Raw genomic sequence first — 17,011 nt, 5'->3', positions numbered from 1 at the left:
CACCCTTGCCCAGGTGGATGCTGGAGCCCTAGAGGCAATGACAGGGTCCTTGGACTTCCCTCTCCAGGTTCCAGGCACCAGCCACTCACCCCTTTAATAATATTTCTTACAAATATAGTTACTTTTCTTTACATTCAATGAAGATTGTATTAGATAGTTCCAGGTCTATTTTTTTAGATATTATTTTGTCCTGGAGAACATCCTAGCCTTTATGGTGTCTTTTCCAGAGGGCAGCAATGCTGCCAAGGTGGTCTTATTTCCAACATCTTGTCTGGGGCGTGAAATCCTTCACTTGTGCATTGTGACCCACTAGCACCTCATGTCTTCTGCTTCCAGTGGTACAGGGACTTGTGGCTTTCGAATGTTCGTGTCTTATTCCTCATAACCAAAATAATACATTTTGTGGCATGCTTAACTTTTTCAAAGCACTTTAATATTACTACTACTTAACATTCATTCATTAAACAAATAATTACTGAGTGCCTACTGTGTATGAAGCATGTGTCAAGCATTGGGGAAATAAATGATAGACAAGACACACACCCTGCCTTCCTGGAGCTTAGAGTCTCCTGGAAAAGGAAGACATGAACAACAATTATAATATCCTATATAATAAAAGGCTAATCTGCATATTGTCCCCTTGGGAGTGTGACCACGAGACTGTGAGTTCAATCACTCGCTATGACATGCGTTGACCACCAGAGAGCGGCACGGAACATGGCAGGTGACCAGTGGCAGCAGCGGGGCACTGAGGGAGCGAGGGAAGGAGGAGGCAGAGAGGCCAGGAGGCAGGAAACCTGACCAGCCCTGATCACTGGCCAGGCCTAGGGACCCTACCCGTGCACAAATTTCATGCACCGGGCCTCTAGTAGTATGATAAATGCAATACAGCAAATGCATGTAAGGGTGCTGTGGGGTCACACCAGAGGGATACCGAACCTAGCCTTCGAAAAGAGGAAGAAGAGACACCAATGTCTATGTTGAGACTGAAGAAAATAGAAATTAATCAGGTGAATGCACAGTGAGGAAGTAGAGAGAATATTTTATATTGAAAGAATAAAAAGGGCAAAAACCAAGGAAGAAAAGACCATAGCAAAACAGATGCAGACCCGGCCCTCGTAAGGCTACAGACTAATGTGGCAAATAAGATATGAATTGCACAATTAAACATAGATATAATTACATATTGTGATAAATTCTGTGTGTGTGTGTGTGTGTGTGTGTGTGTGTGTGTGTGTGTGTGGTGGGGGGGGTGGGAGAGGGCATCTACAGAGATCTAGGACAGCATCTAGCAAGAAATTTGATCTCATCTTTGGTGTGAGAAAAAGTTTCCTGAGGAAGTGATATTGAAGCTGAGATCTGAAGGAGGAGTGGGCGAGCACTGTGTGGAAGGGGAAGGGTGAGCAGAGAGGCTCAGCCTGGGCAAGGCTCTGGGATGGGAGGGAGCACTGGGCTCCGGAGGAACTGAAAGAAGGCCGAGAGTTCAGGGTGGAGCGGGGGGCAGATGCCAAACCACGCAGGGCTGTGCAGTGTATTTCAAGAGTAATTGAAAGCAACTGGAAAGGTGAGGTAGGAAAATGATAAGATCTGCTTTGCATGTCATCACCATCACTTGGGCTTCAGCATAGAGAATTTGAAAGGAAGTAGGAGTGCATATAGGGTAGCTGCTTGGAAGGCTATGGCGGTTATTCAGAAGAGATGAAGTTGGACTAGGATGGTAGTAATAAAGATAAGAGAGGATGGGCTGAAAGACACTAAGCAGAACCCTGTGGGAATAGCTTCTGGGTGTTAGAATGGGGATAGTTTCAAGGATGAGGCCTAGGTTTCTGTTTTGCCCAATTGCATGGAAAGGGTTGGAGGAGTTCAGTTGGATGAGCTGAATTAAAGGGACTTTTGAGACAGCCAAGCATTTGGACACATGATCCTGAAGCTTAGAAGAAAGACGCAGTCATGAGAACACTAGTGTAAGGGTAAAGTCCCAGGTGTGGTTGAGATGGCCTGTGGTGAGCATGTGGAGTGAAAATGGAAGGGGACTCAGGAGCGAGCCTTCCAGAACACCACATAAAGAACCTGGCAGGCCCTAGCCGGTTTGGCTCACTGGATAGAGCATCAGCCTGCTGACTGAAGGGTCCCAGGTTCTATTCCGGTCAAGGGCATGTACCTTGGTTGCAGGCACATCCCCAGTAGGGGGTGTGCAGGAGGCAGCTGATCGATGCTTCTCTCTCATGGATGTTTCTAACTCTCTATCCCTCTCCCTTCCTCTCTGTAAAAGATCAATAAAATATATTTTAAAAAGAACTGGGCAGAAGACGGCCAGCAAAGGGCTGTGAGGCAGTCAGCAAGGTAGGAGGGAAACCAGGAAAAAATGGTGACATAGAAACCAAAAGAAAAAAGGCATTTAAAGATGGAGAAGAGTCAATCCTGCCTATTCATATTAAAAATTCAAGTCACATGAGGACTGAAAAATGCCCATTAGACTTTAGTTCATTGGAGGTCACTGACCACCTTAGCAAAAGCCAGGGGGGTGGGCAAGGGATCTTGCAAAGTGAGCAAGACTAAGAGGAGGGGTGAAGGTGTGATCCAGATGCAAGTGGATAGAGCAGTGGTCGGCAAACCGCGGCTCGCGAGCCACATGCGGCTCTTTGGCCCCTTGAGTGTGGCTCTTCCACAAAATACCACGTGCGGGTGCACACATACAGTGCGATTAAAACTTCGTGGCCCATGCGCAGAAGTCGGTTTTCGGCCTGGGCGAGTCTATTTTGAAGAAGTGGCGTTAGAACACTCAAGGGGCCAAAGAGCCGCATGTGGCTCACGAGCCGTGGTTTGCTGACCACTGGGATAGAGTAAGGAGAGAGAAATGATACAGAGAGCTCCACTTTTCTCTTCTACCCAGAGTCTATGTCAAAATGGCAGAAACGATATATGCCTGTAGCAACAGTATTCCCAAATACTGAAGCTCCTCCACCCCGTCTACCCCCCACCCACCCCCCAAAAAAAAAACTAAACAAAGAGAAAGAAAAGGTGGAATTTTGGATTCTGACTTGCATTTTATATTCATGATTTGGTTGATACTAACCCCGACTCACTTCCTTTTCAGCTTTGAAGAATGGAGAGCGGTAACCACAAAGAAAGATGGGAAAGAGAAGGGGGGGTGGAGCCTGTACCACTCATCTCAGTGGTTATCATTCCACTGTACCTTTCAGCATTTTGACAGCAACCTGGATGGAGACTTCTGTTTTACTAATTCCATAAGCTGTTGCATTCATCACTTTTCCAAAAGCACCTGATCCTAGCACCTTCCCTGCAAGAGAAATAGTGAATGAGTACAAGTTCAGGATCTTCCTACAGAAAAGAAATGCTATGGAAACATCTGGAACATTCTATTCTTACCAAATTCTAAATTTTCTCTTGGAAACTCCCATTTGAGATCATATTCATATTCTCTGAAATCAATGTAGAAGTACTCATTATCCGAAGAACCAGTCACCTGTACCATCTGCAGCTGGCTTTCATACCTATATTGCTTCAGAGATGAAATGAGTCTGTTAGTAACAGGCAGCTCTTCAGAAATAGGAAACCATGACACACGTTTACCTTTGAGTTTGGGGGTTTGGGTTTTTTTTTTTTTTTTTTTACCTTTTTGTACTTGTGACAAATGAGCATGGTTAAAACGGCAATGAAGGGGACACAGAGCCCAATGGTGGCATAGAAGGAGATGTTGTCCTGGAAGAAAGGGAAGGGGCCTGCAACAAAAAAGTTTAGGATTCCTGATTGACATTATAGTGAACACTCCTCGTGATCTCATGCATCCTGCTTGAGCTACTAGGATTTGCTACCTTACACACTCTCTGCAAATATTCCGCTCCCCATGGGAAATCAGGCGATGGTAGTATAAAGGGATAGTTTCCTTCCTAGAAAATTGTAAATGATTCTGAACCCATTCTTAGGATTGTAAGAATTACATCTATTTAAACCCACAGGATAGACAAGTCAGATTAAAAAAAGATATTGAAGACATTCTATTTTATGAATATGAAAAACTTAGTTAAAGAATGCTGGTGATTCTGCACGTTAAGTGTAGGCAGCCGGCTTTCAGTATTAACTTAGGATGGCTTTAAAAAACAAAACTAAAAATTATAAACCAGCAAGCTAAAGGCAAATAAGGAGATTAAGCAAAAGGGAAAACAGTAGCTACTCCAAATTACTAAATCTATTTTCCTAAAATTGAATCTTTCAGGAGATATTCACTGTTCTGGGAATTTATGGTTCTACCTACATCACTCCTGAGTCTTAATAACCTGACACAACAGTCACTCTGCCTCTGAACACACAGCATTGTGCGTTCACTGGGGATTCCTGCCTGGCTCAGAAAGTCTTCTTGCATCGCACACTGAACCTGTAAATTCCTGTAAAATTCCCCCAATAAAAATGAAGAGGCACTAACTCCTAGTGGGGAATTCCTGGAGGTGGCTCGTTACAATAGCAGCAGCTGTTTACCTGGTGAGCCTAAAAGCATTGTTTCACAAGATGTGCCCAGGGAGTTGTACGCACAGCACTTCACCAGGTTCCCTCTGACGGCCTCGCTCATGTTCAGGGTACTGCTCGATATCCACTGTCCAAACACTTTTCTGTTAGCCTTTCTATTCCAAATTCCTTCTGTGATTTCTTCTGTGCAGCTAAAAAGAAACAGCAGACAGAGAAGTAGGTTAGATAGGTGGGGCTGTCCTCAGGCTGGAAGTCATGGTTTCTCTAGGGAGCTCAAAAAGAGATTCATCTATCATAAGTTATCAGAGATAATCTATGACCGTGTAGAATTATGGTGGACCCAGAAGGTAAGCATTTTAAACACTTAGTCATTTCTTCTTGAACTGTATTCAGGAGAAAGAGCCAATATGTCAGGGAGAATGTGTTTCATGTTCTTCCAATGTAAGAGACGCCAGAGTCTTTATTACTTGGGAGACTTGTCTGAACACTTCTTCCAGGTCCAAGATGGTAACGGATATCCATCTGAGGAACAAGAGGCCTGACTCTCTGATGCCTTGGCCAGCACTTGAGGTTTCCCTGTAGGGAATAGGGAAAATAGGCTCAGGTAGTATCGTACTTTCCAAATGGTTTCAAAGTCAGTTTCACATAAGCTGCCCATTTACTCGGAGCAGTTTGTTCTTCTGGGACGTGTCTCATGCAGAATGACGCAAGACCTCTGGTTGTTCCCTCCTTCCCAGGCATGTACCCTGCATAGGCAGCCCTACGCGGACCTGCAGAACACTACTTCCCCTTGCTGGGCTCCACAGAGAGCTAAGGGGTATGCTCTGAAATACCTGAACACCTCAAAATGATTCTTAGCTTCAGAAGCATCTGTAAAAATTCCAATAAATATATCCTCATCTTTTCACAGATCAGAGAAACAAAAATTATTAAAACAAGTAAATGGCAGGTAATATGACTTTTGGCCTTTCCTTAACATGATCTTTCAAAGTACTAAAGTCGATAGTCACAACATTAAACACATTTACAGAGCATATGGAATACGTCTCTTAGCTTCAAAGGATGAATACAGAAAGAGAAATGTGTATAAGTCTCTTAGTTTCAAAGGATGAATACAGAAAGAGAAATATGTATAAACAAAGCCAGTAGGCATGAAAGTAAAATTTCAAAACACTTCAGTATATAAAAAGTCTTACAGCATTGTTTCTAAGCCATTACTTAGCTCTTCCTAGTCATAGTTAATAAGTAGTTAAGGAGTTATAAGACTTAAATTAAATTTCTTAACAATTTAACTTACTTCTTATATTTAGCGTGAACATTTTTGTGAACTGGGCATCATCATTTTCTGCATGGAATGTGTATTCTCCTGGCTGGTGTTTGTGGTTGCAAAACTTAGATATGCTGTTTGGAAAAGAATTAAAAACAAACTTAGCCCAACCCTTACAGGAAACGTTGAAGCGAATGATGGTGTGCATGGGAGGGAACTCCCTGGAGACATTCTCTCTCTAAAGTTCAATGGACAAGGAGGTGTCTGTATACTAGACCCTTGCTGCTCACAGTGGGGTCTGTGGACAGGCAGCATCAGCACCTGCATTACCTGGGAGCAAGTTAGAAATACAAAATCTCAGGCCCCAACCCAACCTACTGTCTGCATTTTAATGTGGCTCATATGCAAATTAAAAGTTGAGACACGTGGGCTCCTCAGAGAGACAAGAAGGTTCCCCACCCTACTGCTCCACACATTCCGGACTAGTCCCACTTCCCAGAAGTTTGGAAAACCTCTGTAGGCAGAGGAGCCTGTAACTCCCTTACTTCCTAAGAGAATGGCTCTCTAACATTGGTCCAAAGCAAGACCTATGACGAGCCCTTGACTTAAATAGTAATTAACAGTGATGAAGGCTCATATCAACTGGGTTTGTACAAAATCTTTGGGCAGTCACAGCAGGCTCTAGGATCCACTTGGAGTGCTCATAAACCACTCAACACATTTTGACATGGATAACGTGATCTTGGGGGTTATCCACCATGTCTACCATGTGTATAGGACACTGGCTACTGTAGTGGGATATAGGATAGTGTAGGAAAGGTAGGGATAATGTTGATTATGTCTTCATGCATTGACAAGATAAAGAAAGTTTAGGCCCTGGCCAGGTAGCTCAGTTGCTTAGAGCATCTGTATACACCAAGGTGGCATGTTCAATCTCCAGTCAGGGCACATACAACAAGCAACCAATGAATGCATAAATAAGTAGAACAACAAATCAACATCTCTCTCTGTCTCTCTCTCCGTTCCTCTCTCCCTAAAATTGATTTTTAAAATTAATAAAATGAAGGTTTGTTCACAGAAATAAAGTTTTCCTTAGATTAAAAAAAATCTAAGGCTTTCTCAGAAGTTATTTAATTAGGCTTCCTCTATACAGACTACTTGAAGTTTTTGTTTGTTTTTTTAAAAAGACTACATAGGGGTAGGGTAGAAATATAAACAGGAAGACCCAGCATGGAGGCCAGCCATAAACTAGGAGATATATAGGATGAAAAAAAAACATGTAAAATATGGCTCTTGTCCTCAAATATATCATATCCAGGTAGATGGACAAAACCTATATAAACAGAATAGTTATAACATTAAACAATATAATAAGGCCAAGAAAAGATGAATGGATCAGAGGCCAACATAGATGAGCCAAGTTCCAATAGCTTCATAGGAGTGGGACTTGAGCTAGGTCTTTGAAGATGACTTAGGTTTTGTTTTTTTGCGTTGTTCTTTTTAATCCTCAGCCGAGGATATTTTTTCCCATTGATTTTTAGAGAGAGAGGAAGGGAAAGGGAGAGACAGAGAGCAACACAGATGTGAGAGACACATTGATTGGTTGCCTCCTGCATGCCCCCGACCAGTGCCAGGAGCCTGCAACTGAGGTACTTGCCTCTGACCAGAATTGAACCCAGGACCCTTTAGTCCACAGGACAAAGCTCTATCCACTGAGCCAAACTGGCTAGGGCCAGATGAGTTCGTTTTAATGAAAGGGCAAAAGCACAGACATCCAATGAGGAGGAAAGGGCAGGACTGAGAGATAAGATGGGAATTCATACAGCCTTATTAAAGGAGAGTAATGGGGAGGCCAATGGACTGAGCAGAGGTGCTTGTTGAGATGTGGGGGGAGAGGGGGTGAAAGAGAGCTAAATGGGCAGGGGAAAGCCAGTGATGAAGGCCTTTGAAAACCCAGTTGAATTATTTAGATCTGATAGAGGAAGCAGAAGATGCTATAGGTCCTGAGCGGGAGAGGATTATCAGGAACAGTACCTTAATTTACACTGATGGCAGTAGGAAAATTGTATTGGAATGAAATCTGGAGGCAGTGTTGTAACCCAGAAATTCATTCATTCATTCATGCATTTATTCATTCATTCTACCATCATTGGTAGAGCCTATTTGTGGGAGGAATCAGAAATACAACTGAGTTAGAAAAAAATAGATTTCTGTTCTCATAGAATTTGCAGTTTGGTGGTGAAGGCAGATAAGTCAATAAGCAGTTACAATATAATGTGGGAAGTCCTAGGAGAGAAGTAAAAGTTCAGACTTAAACAGAGCACGAAAAGATGAGTGTTGCCTAAGGTAGGGAAAATGGGAAAGGAGAGGAAAAAGCAAATCCAAGATGCACCCGGAAAAAAAGAGAAAGCAGGTGTTTGATTGGCTATGGAGATGAAGGAGGGACTAGAACACAAGTTGGTGCAAGATCCAAATTGCACAGTTAGCAACTGATGAGCAGCTGTGAGCCCGTGACATCAATGTTGTGTATCCTTAACTCCGCAGCTAAAAGGTAATTCTGTGCACAGCGATAATAGCATTCACTGCTCCATGAGCATTTAACAAGTCTTTGGTCTGCCTTGGTAACAAGAAGGCTGAAGAAGTAAAAACAGAGTAGGCATAGCCCTGGCCGTAAGGCTCAGTTGGTTAGAGCGTCATCCCGATACGCCAACGTAGAGGCTTCAGTATCCAGGTAGGTCACATACAAAAACCAACCAATGAATGCGTAAGCACGTGGAGCAACAAATCAATGTTTTTCTCTCTCTCCCTTTCCCTTCTTCTCTCTAAAATTCAATTGTAAAGAAAGAGGGTGGGAGGACAGGTGAAAAGGGGGAAGGAGATTAAGAAGTACAAATTACTAGTTATAAAATAAATCACAGGGATGTAAAGTACAGCACAAGAAATAGAATCAGTGATACGTAATCACTATGTATGGTGTCAGATGGGTACTTAGATTTATTGTGGCGATCCCTTCGTAAGGCAGATAAATGTTGAATCACTGATGTACACCTGAAGCTAATATAATATTGTATATCAACTGTAACTTAACAATAAATTTTTAAAAAGAAGTGAAAAGGGAATTTCTTATCCTAGCCTACTTCTGGACAACAAGAAGGACATGACTGATGAAGTGGAAGTGGTAGAAAGACTGGAGAAAAGCCAAACTGTAACACTAAGGGAGAAAAGTAAATATGTGATTTCCAGCCTTTAGGGAGACAGCGTTAATGTGGTCCAAGAAGAGAAAGATGTGAGCCTCTCTAAGGGGAAATGTAATTCTCACTGGACAATAGCCAAAGGCCCTGAAAAGGAATGAGAGAAGATTAAAAAAAAAAAAAAAAAAAAAAAAGTAGCCATCGACCATGCCAAAAACTACAGTCAATGCGATAGAAAAAGAAATTACCAACACAACTACTGATTGTCACATGCTGCACACAGCACAATGTTTTGTGAACGCTTTCCCTCCTAAGGCTTTTGTGCTGCCTTCATGGAGTATCACTGGCCAAGGTGTCAAGCACGTATCATCTCAAATGTTCTCCCTCTTCCAGGTAGGAAAGTGATCTAAACAGCCTGAATATCCAGGTCATTTCAAACCGCCTGACCTCCTGTTAAGACAGCTCATCCTGGCAAGAGAAACAGCTGCGTCACTGAACCTCCCTGGAAATTCCAAAGGGACTAACCAATTGGGTGACGGAGAGATTCTCTGCTTCCTCTTTCCCCTGGTGCTTTTCTAAAAATGGTCAGCGGGCCTGAGATGGGAGGTGAGTGAACTGGAATTTACACTGACATCATACCTTGGTGACTAAGGAGATGCATTCTCATTACAGCTATGAAAAGGGGTTTCCCTCTGTACAACCAACATGCGGGTCATTTTTATTTCCCAGTTAGCACCCGAGAGCCGTGGTCGGCAAACTGCGGCTCGAGAGCCACATGCAGCTCTTTGGCCCTTCGAGTGTGGCTCTTCCACAAAATACCACGGCCTGGGCGAGTCTATTTTGAAGAAGTGGCGTTAGAAGAGGTTTAAGTTTAAAAAATTTGGCTCTCAAAAGAAATTTCAATCGTCGTACTGTTGATATTTGGCTCTGCTGACTAATGAGTTTGCCGACCACCGTCCTAGAGGGAGTTGAGAAAGGGCAGGCTCTTTCTAGTGGCTCAGGGAGTCATTTGACAATAAAGTAAAAAGTGTTTTACTCAAAGAATAAGCGATTATCAAAGTCAAATCAGAATGCAGAGGATAATAAAATGGGCACTAGGGAGGCTGAGCGCTTCTGAAACTGGAGAGCCGAGCTGGCAGGAGTGAGGAGGCAGGACTGAGGTGGCTTGACCAGCCCAGAAAGACACCGGTCAGGAAGCGGGTGATCCTGTCTTCCTCAGACGGAAGTTTCTGCGGAGGTCTAGGAAGAGTCTTTCAGAGGAATTTATTAAATAATTATAAAATTCTAAAAACTTGGGGTTGTTTTTTTTTTTAATCATGAAAGTAAGAAAAGCTAAGGAAGATTTGTTTGTAATTCAGTCTATAGAGATAAGAAATTACACAAACAAACAGATGACATGTCCTCGAACCTTTTCTCAAGACCAGGACATCAGGACTGCTGGAAAGTTACCGTTTAATGAAGTGTAAACACATCCAGGCAAGCCTTACCAGCCGTGGGGTAATATTTGAGGAAGTAAATTGGAGAAACGAAGCTGTGAAGGTAGGGAAGCTGAGAAACTTCTGGCACACACACATAACCACATCAAAGCTTTTTCAGGAGTAAAGTTATTACATAGACCTTTCGGTTACATATAAACACTTGTATCATCTCTTACAACACTAAAATACTGTACTTCACAACAAAATTCAGTCCGACTAAACTGTTGAATTTAGGTGGTGGGAAAAGGGTACTTACTGTACTATTCTTTGAATTTACTGGCAAATTTGAAACTTTTTATGATAAAAAGTTGAAAAGAACTCATTACAATTTAGTCTGCCATACCCTATCTCAAACAGAGACTCGTGTGAACAGCAAGGCATTTAGAGCGCTAGTACTGACATATTTTGTTGTTCATTTTTTTATGCAGTATTTTGACCATCTTTTTCAGGAAGAAGGAGGCACCATCTTCCCTATGTATTTGTATTAAGTAGTCCACATCCCTGGTGCATCATTATCACCAACAAACACTATAGTTCTTCAATAACTTTTTAAAATAAATTGAACACTGAGGGCAGCTGTTATGCTAAGTTCATGTGTGTGGTCCTTGCCATGAGAAAAGGATGAACTGACACATCTTTGGCCTATGTTATGCACTTTGAGTTGCTTTCGAGGGGCGACAACAATTCATTCATTTATTAAACCACCCTTGACTGAAGGAGGCATTGTACAAGGATAGAGAAATGACAGAGAACCTATCCTTATGGAGATTATATACTCACTGGTGAGATTCAACACACACAGAGCTTCACTTCCTCACCGGGTCATGACAAATGAGAGGTACGAAACACTATGGGAATCAGGACTGGTGCTGATTCACTCACTTGGCTGGGTAGTTATAAGATAATTACTTGGGGTCAGGAATGTAGACTGTGATCATGGAATGAAATCTAATTAACTAGCCTACTAACTGGCCCATGACCAGAAACATGGTCCTGTAATCAATGAATCTGTAAAATCTGAAGAGGTTGTACCTGATGTCATCCAGCACAGTAGCAGTGGTCTCCCAGGTGGCCTCTGGCACTTAAAAGTGCCTGTGTAAAACTGAGAGAAATATTACCTCATTCACCCTTGTAGCCCCACACAGAATCAAGCCCATTAAGAAGATAATAAGGAAACATTCGTTGAACTAAACTGAACTGGGATTTTTATCTCTTTGAATTGGGTTAAAAGAGAATCCCATAGTGTCAAGTGCTCCTGACACTGGGCCACAACACGGAGGGAGGGGAGAGTTATAGCTCTGAGAGCCTTTGAACACAGGCCTGTGGTAGTCAATTCAACTAGGAGAAGGGGGGCTGACTCCCGACCTCCTACTTTCATGTTTGATGATTCAGAATAAGGGCTTATGACAATGGGGAGATCCCTAGAAGCAGTGTTTCTCAACCCAGGCAATGTTTTCCTCACTAGGGATGTGTGGCCATGTCTGGAGGTAATTTTGGTTGTCACAATTGGGGGGGTGGTGCTCCTGACATCCAGTGGGTGGAGGCCAGGAATGCTGTGAAACACCCTGCAATGCATAGGCGAGGCCCCCAGAACAATGATTACCAGCCCAAGATGTCAACAGCACTGCTGTTGAGAAGCCCTGAGTTAGCGGACTGTTTATCAGGCCTCAGGAGAACAGAGTGCCTCTCACAGTCTAGCCTGAAGCCAAGCTGCATAGGATTCCTTTCCAGAGATAAAAGGTGTCACAGCTATAGAAAAGACAAAGGAAAAAAAATCTCTGTTTTCCGAAAAAGGAATGAAGAATTTCTCCCATAAGAGAACTCCAAGTACAGTTGTACAAATCCCAGGAAAATGAAGTTTTCCTTTAGCATTGATTATTGGGCAATTTCTGCACCAATTTTTTGAAAACAAACCAATACACTGATAGGTAATGTTTTCCTGTTTTTAAGGGCTTTTTACTTCCTCAATCCTCTGCAAATGTGTTGAGGGAGAGTTGGTGTACTCACTGCAGCATGCACTCTCAAACAGGAAGTAACAATCTGGTGACTCAGAAAATGCCATGGAACCTTACTCAAATAGGATTCTTGCCATTTTTCTTTTAAAAAATGTTTTTTATTGATTTTAGAAAGAAAGGAGGAAGGGAGAGGGAGAGAGAGAGAGATAGAAACATCATTGACGAGAGAGAAACATCATCAATTGGCTGCCTCCTTCACACTTCCCACTGCGGATCGGCCCACAACCTGGGCATGTGCCCTGACCAGGAATTGAACTGGCAACCTCTTGGTGCATGGGTCGATGCTCAACCACTGAGCCACACCAGCCAGAATCTTTCCATTTTTCATGCAGTGGGTTACACTATCTGAACTGACTATAAAACTCTCTGTTACTGTGTCTGCACATGTGCTGTCTTCAGTGTCAACTCAATAATATACCAATTCATGACACAAAACCACTCTTCTGCTGGGGCAAAAGAGTTGTGTGAAGATGATGCCGAGACCTGGAGCTGTGTCATCTCACCTGTACCCATCGTCAAGGCCACTTTGTTCACAAGGAAATGATTTTCTAGAGAAGGTCCATGTACATCTGATTTGTGGGTATGCTTTAAACTTGACAGAAAAACAAAACTCTTCATACTGGTCAATTTCATACTCTTCATGTGTTTTGGAAGCGTGTATAAATCCCTTTTCTGTAAAAAAAAATATTTATGGAAATATATGGAGAAGATAAATACATTATTATTCATCAGTTTAATGCAAGAAAACTCATGCTGCAGGTTATATTCACTAGTCTAAGAAATACAGGAGACCTATCCAGTTATAAGCCTGAGCTCATCTCCTTCCAGAATTAAGATTCCTCTAAGAATTGAATGTAAATAATTGAGTCTTTCCCTCCCCAAATGTATCAATAAACCTATAGATTTTTGCAGACAATTTCAAAAGCTTGAAAGGGCTCCCCCAGCCCAGCCAACCATGAACAGAGTAGGGGTCCTCAGTCAAACTGCTCTCTCAGTGACACACATTACAAAAAGTAACCACAGGGCACAAGTGAAAGAATAGTCTAGGCCTAGCTGGTTTGGCTCAGTGGATAGAGCGTCAGCCTGCGGACTGAAGGGTCCCGGGCTTGATTCCGGTCAAGGGCACATGTCAGGGTTCCAGGCTCAATCCCCAGTAGGGGGCATGAAGAAGGCAGCCAATCAATGATTCTCATCATTGATGTTTCCATCTCTCCCTTCCTCTCTGAAATCAATAAAAATATATTAAAAAAAAAAAAAGAACAGTCTAGCACCAATATTCACAAGGCTTCCCTGTAGAACACTTCCTTATCACTGTGATGAGAGAATTATTTCATTTCTCTGCCTGTTCATTACAGTTGAAGGCTGCCACCTAATCTGAAATTACTTAAAAAGCATGATTATTTTCAAATCCTCCATCTTTCACCCAAATTTCAATGCAGGTAGGTGCTTGTCCGGATCTCTCATTGTTCACTGCCCTCTCAGTTCTTAGAACAAGCATTTATCAACTGCCTGTTTTGTGTCAGGCTCTCTTCCAGGTCCTGGGACTACAAGGATAGAAGGAATTACTCCTGTCCTTAAGAAACTTCTACTGGAAGACAAAATTCCACAAGCAGATGGTCACAGTACAATGGGGCAATTACGAAGGCAGTGACATTCAATTGGGCTTGACTGGAAAAGGAAGCTTATGTTTGCAAAGCTAATCTGACTCAGTGTCTTTCTCAGCTTTTGACACTAACATTATATTAAAATCACAATTCACAGCACATACCTCACAGTCCACACCAAAGCAACTAAAAATATGAATAAAGGTTGCATGAGCAGCCTGCATTACCTACGATGGTAACCAAAGCTGACTGACTGGGATGCTTGGAAGAGGAACAAGTGTAATATCCAGTGTCGTTTCTTCCCACTGATGATACAAAAGCAAACAGAATCCGTATCATAGTTCTGTTTGTGGAATAGGTACTCATCTCAAAGTAGTTGCCCTAGGTTTTAATAAAACAACATGGATTTAATGATTTTAACGTGGACTATCAGTTGGCTGTTTCTGCATTTTCAGAATGCAAACGCATCATATTACCTCCTCCAATGCTTGATTTTCTAACTCCCAGGTGAGCCCAAATCCATGGTTTACATGAACAGCTTTGCACCTGAGCCACAAGGGTTCCCCCACTTTAAGAAATAATTGTGGCAGTGTGTTCCGAGGAGTCTGGTTTAGATCTAGAAGATGAAAACATCCCAAGTAAGAAAAAAAGTGATTTTTACTCATCATAAAGTATACTACGAACATTCTGAAGAATAAAGTTTTTAACATCATCGCAAATGTCATGAATCTTTTATTATATTATTAGCTAGAGGCCCAGTGCACGAAATTCATGCATGGGGGGGGGGTCCCCTCAGCCCAGCCTGCACCCTCTCCAATCCAGGACCCTTTGAGGGATGTCTGACTGCCAGTTTAGGCACTATCCTGGGGATCAGACCTAAACTGGCAGTCGGACATCCCTCTCACAATCCTGGACCGCTGGCTCCTAATCGCTCACCTGCCTGCCTGGTCACTTCTAACTGCCCCCCACCATAGCCTGATCACCCCTCACTGCCTCTGCATGCCGGCCTGATGACCCCTAACTGACCCCCCCCCCCCCCGCTGGCCTGGTCACCCCTAACTGCCCCCGCTGCTGGCCAGGACACTCCCAACTGCCTCTTCCTTGCTTGCCTGGTCACTCCTAACTGCCCCCCAACCCCCGCCAGCCTGGTCACCCCCAACTGCCCCCTTCTGCCAGCCTGGTCGCCCCTAACTGCCCTCCCCCTCCCCCCCCCCGCTGGCCTGGTCGCCTCCAACTGCCCCCCCACCGGCCTAGTCACCCCTCACTGCCCTCCTGCCAGCCTGGTCGCCCCCAACTGCACCGCCCCTGCCGAGCTGGTCGCCCCTAACTGCCCCCCCTGCTGGCCTGGTGGCTCCCAACTGTCCCCCCCCCCCCCTCCGCCGGCCTGGTCGCCCCACCCAGCCTGCTTGTTCAGTCATTTGGTCATTGCTCACTAACCCCCTGCCGGCCTGGTCGCCCCACGCAGCCTGCTTGTTCAGTCGTTTGGTTGTCCCTCACTAACCTCCCTGCCAGCCTGGTTGTAGGCAGCCATCTTGTGAGGGTGTGGGGGTCAATTTGCATATTACCTCTTTATTATATAGGCTCTTTAAAAATTAATAAATTAAAATATTTAGTTTTTATTAAATCTTGTAGCACTTACAGAATCCATAATATTACATTTAAAGTGTTATAAAGGGAACATAGAAGTTCTGAAGTTGAATGACCACCTAACCAGTCACAGTAAGTCCCAGATCGTTTCTAAGGAACAGTCGCTGAAACAGGTACCATTGTGGGCTTACCTATAGTGAACAGCTTGGTACATTCCCTGCCCAGCTCATTTCTTGCACAGCACCTTATGTCTGTTCCAAATAACTCATGAAGTACACTCTGCTCCTTTGTAACAATGGGTGGACTTTCTCCTTTGTAGCTATAATTAGAAAATAAATGTCATTTGACTAAACATATTTTAAAATTACAAATGAATGTTCAGGAGAAGAACCAAGTTACAGGTTGTAGAGCCTGTTTTATTAAGAGTCTATTTAAGACATATGTAACACCTTAATCAATAAAGTAATTTATAAAAAGAGTCTATTTAAGAGTGCAAAGACAGAGCAGGTCAAGGGGTTTTAGATAAAAACCCACATCTGTCATTTCAGCCGAGTTCCTAGGGAACTAGTTTCACACTATCTCAACAATGGAAGTACACTCGAGAGAAGTACATAATAGAACAGTTTCAAATTTTTTGTATTTGGTGACTCCTTTGTTGTTGTTTAGAGAGAAAAAGAATTGAGAAAGAAGACAGAAGTTAGGGGAGGGAAGGAGGGAAAAGCATGATTAAGTTTTATAAAACAGCTTAACAGAGCTTTTCTTTGAAGCATAGAAGGGACGACCAGTTGAGGGGAGAATAGCAAACGTCATGATTTCCCAGAGCTAACAGGGGAGAGTCGAGGGTCCCTCCTGAGGGACATCAGCCACTTCTAGGGATTTGGTGGAGCTCCCTTCTTCTCCTCCCGCAGCAGAGGATGGACGGTGGCCCTCCACTGGTCCTCCGGAGAGCTCCTCTAATCATGACCTTTCCCAAAGCAGTGATGCTTTTGGAGTCTGAGTACAGTCACTTTTCGCCTCTTCATCATTTTAGGCAGGTGTGTTTTTTTCTTTGTTTATGCATCATTCCATTAGAGCTTTTTTCCTTTCTTATTATAATGAGGCAGGATAGCAAAAGCTAGGAAAATTCCTTGGCAAGTGTAATGGAGAAACGGCCAAGCAATTTACAGCCAGATAATAAATCGACAAGGTCTTATCTTTCCTAACCAAGCATAATTAGGAGCAAATGGTTTACACATTCCAGACTGGGTGCTGGGGGACAGACCTGCCTCAGTCAGGTCCCTCTTCGATGACATTTTTTCAAGGTGAAACTGACCAGAGAATGACCCTGACCCGTCTATCCATTCATTTCAATGAATCAGCATACTGAAGGACAGACCTGGAGAGC

The 17,011-nt window shown here is 43.2% G+C and overlaps 1 protein-coding gene across 1 annotated transcript in view; it reads right to left on the bottom strand.

The window, feature by feature from the left end:
* Positions 1 to 17,011, bottom strand: part of FLT3 (fms related receptor tyrosine kinase 3) — a 79,753-nt gene that overhangs the window by 24,142 nt on the left and 38,600 nt on the right. The window contains exons 7-16 of the mRNA XM_054719727.1: positions 15,819 to 15,946; positions 14,517 to 14,656; positions 14,268 to 14,421; positions 12,940 to 13,108; positions 5,783 to 5,886; positions 4,953 to 5,061; positions 4,498 to 4,676; positions 3,637 to 3,743; positions 3,391 to 3,523; positions 3,197 to 3,301 (exon numbers count right to left, since the gene is read on the bottom strand). Coding sequence (XP_054575702.1) covers positions 3,197 to 3,301; positions 3,391 to 3,523; positions 3,637 to 3,743; positions 4,498 to 4,676; positions 4,953 to 5,061; positions 5,783 to 5,886; positions 12,940 to 13,108; positions 14,268 to 14,421; positions 14,517 to 14,656; positions 15,819 to 15,946 — 1,328 coding nt within the window. The remainder of the gene's footprint in view (positions 1 to 3,196; positions 3,302 to 3,390; positions 3,524 to 3,636; positions 3,744 to 4,497; positions 4,677 to 4,952; positions 5,062 to 5,782; positions 5,887 to 12,939; positions 13,109 to 14,267; positions 14,422 to 14,516; positions 14,657 to 15,818; positions 15,947 to 17,011) is intronic.

This window comes from Eptesicus fuscus, chromosome 7, assembly GCF_027574615.1.
Source record: "Eptesicus fuscus isolate TK198812 chromosome 7, DD_ASM_mEF_20220401, whole genome shotgun sequence".
Classification (NCBI taxonomy): domain Eukaryota; kingdom Metazoa; phylum Chordata; class Mammalia; order Chiroptera; family Vespertilionidae; genus Eptesicus; species Eptesicus fuscus.
This window is presented reverse-complemented; position numbering and strand designations above follow the sequence as displayed.